This window comes from Apis mellifera, linkage group LG14, assembly GCF_003254395.2.
Source record: "Apis mellifera strain DH4 linkage group LG14, Amel_HAv3.1, whole genome shotgun sequence".
NCBI classification, from domain to species: domain Eukaryota; kingdom Metazoa; phylum Arthropoda; class Insecta; order Hymenoptera; family Apidae; genus Apis; species Apis mellifera.
Genome location: NC_037651.1, coordinates 133,041 through 140,870, shown reverse-complemented (window position 1 = coordinate 140,870; position 7,830 = coordinate 133,041). Strand labels below are relative to the sequence as shown.

The following is a 7,830-nucleotide window of genomic DNA, read 5'->3' as shown; positions in this document are numbered from 1 at the left end:
TTTTTTATTTCGAAATCAAAAACATTTGAAATAAATGATTTCTTATTTTTTATTATTTTTATAATCTGCATTTTCTATTTTATTTACTTTCTTTATAATGTTCACATTATGATAAATAAGTTCATAAATATAATATATATATATATATATATATATATATATATATATATATATATATATATATATGTATATATGTATATATATATATATATATGTATGTATATATATATAATTATGTAATGTATGTATATGTATATGTATGTATATATAATTATAAAATACTATGATATAATTTATTTTTTTTATTGTATTTTATTATATTTTACATATGTTTATATTTATTCTTATATTTTTTTTATACATGAAATGATTAAGAAAAAAAATAATATTATGATAATGATTTTTTAAATTAATTTTTATTAATTATTAATAAATGATTTAATAAATGATGTCATAATATTAATTGTATAATATAATATTAATTGTATAAACAATATGAAATTTTTTAAGAAAAAAATAATTTAAATTTGTGCATAATTAATATTTTTATTCTCTAAATAGATTGAATAAAAATTCAATATAACATAAATTTATAAAAATTCCTAAGAATATAGAATTTTGCATATAAATAATTTTTAAATCACTGAATTTTTAAAATTAAAATATTTTAATTTTATCAAAATCTGTTAAAAACAAAAAAAATTAAAAAATTATATTTTTTTTTAAATTTCAGCTATTTAGTTTTAAACATAATATTGTCATACCAATTACACTTACAATGAATAAATTTCATATATGTACAAATGATTTCCTATTTCATTCCCAATTTATACATTGATTTACTAAACCTAAATATACTAAAGCCAAGTTCACGTGATAACATACCAAGCATACATGCTATATTTTTGTACATACAATATATATGGTTAGATGCATCATATGAATGGAATAAAACGATGGTAGTGCCATCTGTAGATATTTCTTTTTTTAATATGAAAATAAAATACCGCCAATTCAATGTTGATCGCATGTATGTTAAATTTTTCATTGATGTTTTAGAATTAGAAGTTTTTATTTTATTATAGATAAACACATATAGAAAAAAATTTTGAAAAAGTGTCGAATTGATTTTAGTTTTTCAATGTTTTGACCTGCATGACAATGGCGGATTTTATGTTTATCACATATTTTATATTATCGTTGACACTAAAATTATGTCCAGGTGTGCAATATATTTTTCAACTAAATAAATATTTTATTTGGATAATAATATAATAATTTAAAAGTAAAATTTTAATTTTACCTCTATTTAATATTTCATAATAATATCTAACATCTATTTGTTATTCTTTAAATTGAATTTTTTCTGTTACTTTTTTTTTTATTAATTTAATATTAATATATTAATATTATTTAATATATTTTATATCTAAATAATATAAATACACATTTGCTTCATCAAAAAAACAATGCTTCATAATGTCTTGAAATATATTTCAATGGTTAACAGGAATCGTTTTTAGGAGAAGAAGAGAAGTTTACTTTATTAGAACATGATTTTTCTGTTGAAAGTGAAGAACCACAAAAATCTATAGATATTATGGCTTTTAATAGCAGTTCAATGGGACAACATCGTTTTAAATGTCATACTTGCGAGGGTCCAAATTGTTTACATTCTGATATCTGTTATAATGCAGTTACTGTAATGTTTCTTATATTATTGTAGATAAAATGATTGAATTAAAGAATATTAGAGAAAATAATATATTTTTTAATGTCTAATAGTGCTGGAAGTCTAGAGTAAGACAATCAGATGGCATAGAAAGTGTAAGTAGAGGATGTACGTCATCAATAGATCAAATGTTATTGATATGTAATAAACAATTACCACCACGTATAATTCAAAATGATAATAAAAAAAGACATGTTAGTGGATCCTTAAAAGGTGTACAATATTATGTTGAATGTTGTCAAACAGATTTCTGTAATGATGGGCCATTTCCAATATTACATGATTTTAATGGAGGTAAATATATATGTATAATTGCATCATATTCAAATTTTATTTATATATTTATTTTCTATAATATTTCCTTATTTTCTAATATTTTAATATTTTTTTAGATATTGTTGAAGAAAATTATGCAGTTAAATTAACATTGGCAATTTTGGGTCCTATGGTTGGATTCTGTATAATTGCTGGAATAATATTGTTTTATTTATTGGTATGTAGGACTCGTAAAAAAAGAACTTTGACTGCAAGACGTAATAAACTTGTTATAGATTCTGAAATGGAGTCATCTATCTTACATTTTTCATTTTCTTCTCCAACATCTACTAATATGTATCATTCTCATGAACTAAAAGCAACTGCAGCTGGTGACAGCACATTAAAGGTATGTTATATTGTCAATATTATTTATAGTAGTTATTTAAACTTGAAAATAAATTAGTAAAAAAAAGATATTTCAAAATGAATTATATGTAGATTAATTCTATATGTAAAATTCTGGAATTTTATATGTAATAATTGAAAAAGTAAGGAAAAAAATAAAATTCTTAAATAAAATCATCCTCTATTATATTTGATATTTGAAATAATCTATAATTTTATCATGGATAATGAAAATGTTACAATATATAGATATATATAGAAACTAAATATAGATATATAACTAAAATATGTATAAAATAAATAATCATATATAATCAATAAAAAATATTAGAGAGTTAATATATTTATTAACTTTTAATTTTAAAGATAAAAAAAAAAGTTAATATATAAAAATATCAAATGACTATCTTTTGTTCTTCGCTTTATTCCGTAAAAACTTCTAATGCCTATAATGATTAAAACTTCAATTGCTTATAATTTAATAAATAAGTTTTAAACAATATTTTTATATTTGTTTTGTTTTTGTATTTGTTTATATTTTGTTCTTCTAAAATTAATTCTATAATAAATATTTCACAAATATATTAATACTATATTTCTGATAAATTTTTTTTAGATATTGAAAAAAATTATACAGTTAAATTAATATTGATAATTTTGAGTCCCATGATTGGATTCTGTACTATTGCTGAAATATAGGATGATATAATATCTTGCAATTTATTTTTTGTTAATAAAAAATAGATCAATTATATAAATATTAAATATTTTAATAAATTTCATTAGAAGTAAATTTCATAAGAAATTTCACAAAAAATATACATTTAGATACTCATTTAATATATTTTTGTTAATATTTTTCATTGATCGATATGTTTAGATTTTAAATTACTTTTAAATTAGTAAAAAATAAATTATAAATTGTTTTTATTTTGTAAAAGATATAAAAGATTATTTCTTTTATATGAATACTTAAATATCAAGAAATTTTCTTTAATATTCAATTATTCAAATATAATGAAATATTAAATAATATATAATTACAGTTACATAATTATATAATTATATAATTAAATAGTATAAATAGTATATAAAATAATATATAATAGTATATAATTATATAAATATATAATTCAATTTAAATTTAATAATTTATATAGTATACTAATATTGTAATCAATATGAAACATATTAATTGTCAATAATAAAGCATCTAAACATAAAATAAATAAAAAATTTATTAGAAATAAGAAATTAATAAAAGTGTAATATTTATAAAAAATATTTTAAAAAAGCAGATTAATTAGGAATATTAAGTTTAAATTGTTTTTCCATTTAAAAATTTTTCTATTAGCTAAAACTGAAGTAAAATGTTATATATATTATATCTAAATATTTTTTGAAACATTTCAAACTTTCAAAAAAAGATAGATATGAAAAAATATAATATAATTTAAGTAATAAAAATATTGTGTAATTTAGATGTTTATTAAAGATTTGAGATCCAAAAATTTTAATATTATAAAATTTATTTTTTTATTAATACTATTAAATCATATTTAATTCTGTTATTGTTTAATTTTATTATTAATGCTATGTTTATTCTTTAAAATAAAATTTAAGCATATCCCAAAGTTTTTTTAATCAAAGTATGAATATATTTTATGAACAAAAATAAGAAAAAAATATTATATAAGTTTTTGAAACATTTTATTTAAAAATAAAAATATGAAGTTATAAGCAATTTATTCTTTGCTCAATATAACATAAAAATAAAATTTTTTAATTTTTTCCCTAGAAATAAATAATTAAATAATTAAAGTAAAAGTTTATAGTTATAATTGATAAATAAATTAATTTTCTTTTTTTTATTTTACATTATTTTTATTTTATTATTTTCTGTAAAATTTAAATATTATATAAATTGTATATTGAAATATATAGGAATATTTGGATGGAAGAAGTTTAACCAGTGGATCAGGATCTGGATTACCATTATTAGTACAACGAACATTAGCTAAACAAGTAGCATTAGTAGAATGTCTTGGTAGTGGTGGTAATGGTGGATTTGGTGGAGAAGTTTGGAGAGGAATATGGCATGGTGAAAATGTTGCTGTAAAAATATATTTTTCACGTGACGAAGCAGCTTGGGCTCGTGAAACAGAAGTTTATTCTCAATTATTACCATCAAGACATGATAACATTCTTGGATATGTTGGGAGTGATATGACAAGTAGAGCAAGTTGTACTCAACTTTGGCTAGTAACACATTATCATCCAATAGGCTCACTTTTCGATTATTTAAATCGAACACCTCATTCTTTAACACACCATCAAACACTTAATATCTGTTTGAGTATTGTGAATGGATTACTTTATTTACATACAGAAATTCATGGAACAAGAGGAAAACCTGCTATGGCACATCGTAATTTGAAATCTAAAAATATTCTTGTTAAAACTAATGGTAGTTGTGTAATTGCTGATTTCGCATTAGCAGTAACACAAGATCGATTAGCTACAGATAGAATTGATTTGAAACAAGGTACAAAACGATATATGAGTCCAGAAATTCTTGAACAAACGTATGTAATATTTTTTATTATATTATATTTTTCCCACTTATTTTATATTATTAGAAAAAGATAAACAATTTAATTTTTTTGAATAGAATTATATAATTTTTAAATTATAAAATTCATAAATAAATTCCTATAAAAAAATGTTAATATATTTTTAACAAAATTAAATTAATTATTAAATTTAATAAAATTGTTTTAAAAAATATTTATAAAGATATTTTAATTTGAATTTTTTAACAAACATATCGGATTTAAAAATAACAAATTCAAATATTAATTTCGATTTCAAGTTAAAATATTTTCTAAACTAATCATGTTGAAAATAGATTAATATTTCAATACATATCTCTTTTCTATATATATCAATGATAATATATAATATCATAATAATATTATAATAATATTAATTGATACATCAAATGTTCCATTTAAAAAAATTTAATTGACTTTTATAAATCATTTGTAGATATGATATCTAAAAAAAGAAATAACTTTAATCTATTTATATTATATCTATTTATAAATTTATCTTTATTATATATTAACTATTTAAAATAACTTTTGCATAAAATATTTGTTTTATACAAGTTATTATGAATTATTATGAATTATTTAAAATTTTCATATTAGGAGATTTACTTTTTATAATATTTCATTATTAATTAATAGTTAATAATTATATCCTATATAATGGTTTTTTTGAATATAGAACAAATATAAACTTGTTTATTTTTTTAATTACACAATGTAAAAGAAGATACATTTATAGCATATTATATTCATAAAACATTTAAAATATTTCTTTTCAGTTTTTACTATTATTGAACTTAATAATATTTATTTGAAACATTTTTTTTTATTCTATGTAATTAAAATATTTTGTAACAATTTTTCTTATCGATTTTTCTTATCAAAAAATAATAATATGAATATGTTCTAAATTAAGAATTATTTTATTAAAATATTCACTGTATGATTATGCAAAATTATGCAAAACAAAGAAAAATGTTTTAAATAAATATTAAATAGTAGATTTGTATGATAAGATAAATATCAGATAATTATAATAGATTTAAAAACAGCTATTTAAGATATTTATTAAGATATTAAGATTTATTTAAAACATTTTTCTAGATTTATTCGAGTTTATTAAAAATGTAAATGTAAATTCTATAAAAAATGTAAAAATTAAATAACTTCAAACCATTTAAATATTAGTAACAATCAAACTATAAAACTAGATATTTACTAATATGATTTATTGCTTATATATAATAATAATAATCAACATAAAAAAAATTTCTTATTTGATATAAAAGAAAAATGAGAAATATATATATATCAATATATATTTGATACAATTAATAATTTTAATTTATATTTATATTATATTATATTTATTTAATTTAAATAATAAATATTTAAGTTGAAAAATAAAATTTTATTTTAAATGTTTTTAGGATAAATATTGAGTGCCTGGAGAATTTTCGACGTGCAGATATATATAGTTTAGGACTGATATTATGGGAAGTTTGTAGAAGGTGTATAAGCAATGGTGTTGCATTAGAATATGTAGCACCATATTCCGAATGGCTTTCTAATAATCAAGAACCATCTATTGAAGAAATGAAAAAATTAGTATGTTTGGATCAACATAGACCACCTCTTCCTAATAGATGGCATTCTGATCCAGTAAATATCTACTTTATTAATTATTTAAATTTCAAGGAAAAATTTTATTTAAATATTTATAGTTTATAATGAAAATTGTTATAAAGTGCTTATTATTTTTTTTAATATTGCTATTTTTATTAATATTTGTTTGCAGAATATTTGAAGGAAATAGAAAATTTAAAGAATGAAACTAAAATAAATATGAAAATTAATATGTAAAAATATCTATTGAAGCTTATTTTTCAAGTCATAAACAACTTAAAATTGCATTAAGATAAAAATAGAATGTGACAAATCCTTTTATCTAATGCAAATTTAATTATTTGTAATTTGAAAAATAATTTTAAAGAAATTAATTACTCCTTAAATCTTTTACTTCTATCAAAACTTATTTTACTTTCATCAAAACATACTATATATATATATATATATATATATATAGTATGTTTGTATATATATATATATATGTATATATATTAATAAATAATTTATTTTTGTATTTTAATATTATCTTCTGTTTTAGCATCTTCTAATAGAAATTATATATAATAAATATTATTTATATAGTTTATATAAAAATATATTAAATAAAAATATATATTTTGCAGACATTGGCTGGTTTGGGAAAACTAATGAAAGAATGTTGGCATGGAAAACCTGCAGCACGTCTACCTGTTCTTAGAGTAAAAAAAACACTTGTTAAATTAGCAGCTAATGACACACGTGTTCATTTATCTCTTGATTAAATAGCATGTTTGAATACGTATTATTTTATGCAGATATTTATTAATATGAGTACAATAAGCTGTGTGGCTTCTTCTGTAAATTTATTTCTTTTTTGCGAAATATGAAAGACAATTATATAATGTTTGTGCTATCATTTATTTTATTATTCATATATTTATAATCATCTTAAGTTAAACAAAAAACATCAAATAAGAAATTAATTCTAGTTTAATATGATTTTAAGATTATAAGTTACAATTTTTATAGATTAATATTTGTGTACTATATTTTATAGTAGTTTTTATAATGTATTTAGTAATTAATATTGTGAAAATATTGTTTTTTTTATTAAACATAGTAAAATCATATTATTTTAGATAATTTAATTATATTAAATAAAATTGTTTATTTCTTGAAATTAATTAATATAATTGATTATATATATTTACATAT

The 7,830-nt window shown here is 18.1% G+C and overlaps 1 protein-coding gene across 4 annotated transcripts; it reads left to right on the top strand.

Annotated features, from left to right (window-relative positions):
- Nucleotides 1–967: 967 nt before the first annotated feature.
- On the top strand, nt 968–7,519 carry LOC725711 (activin receptor type-1). Of its 4 annotated transcripts, XM_026445093.1 has the most exons (8): nt 968–1,030; nt 1,135–1,222; nt 1,524–1,702; nt 1,786–2,026; nt 2,125–2,396; nt 4,340–4,980; nt 6,438–6,669; nt 7,260–7,519. In XM_026445093.1, the coding sequence occupies exons 2-8, from the start codon at nt 1,156–1,158 to the stop codon at nt 7,395–7,397; spliced, it is 1,770 nt and encodes a 589-aa protein (XP_026300878.1). In that variant the 5' UTR covers nt 968–1,030; nt 1,135–1,155; the 3' UTR covers nt 7,398–7,519. The 4 variants fall into 4 exon arrangements, with proteins under 4 accessions (XP_026300878.1, XP_026300880.1, XP_026300881.1 ...); XM_026445095.1 differs by lacking the exon at nt 1,135–1,222 and having other exon boundaries at nt 1,012–1,030; nt 1,511–1,702; XM_026445096.1 differs by lacking the exon at nt 1,135–1,222 and having other exon boundaries at nt 1,013–1,030.
- The last annotated feature ends 311 nt before the right edge of the window (nt 7,520–7,830 follow it).

What these genes read in the sequence shown, in the direction of transcription:
- LOC725711 (XM_026445093.1), top strand. Translation starts at nt 1,156, where the DNA reads ATGACAATGGCGGATTTTATGTTTATCACATATTTTATATTATCGTTG. An exon ending in ATTACATGATTTTAATGGAG is followed by an intron (nt 2,027 to 2,124) that starts GTAAATATATAT and finishes ATATTTTTTTAG; the next exon opens with ATATTGTTGAAGAAAATTAT. An exon ending in CCAGAAATTCTTGAACAAAC is followed by an intron (nt 4,981 to 6,437) that starts GTATGTAATATT and finishes AAATGTTTTTAG; the next exon opens with GATAAATATTGAGTGCCTGG.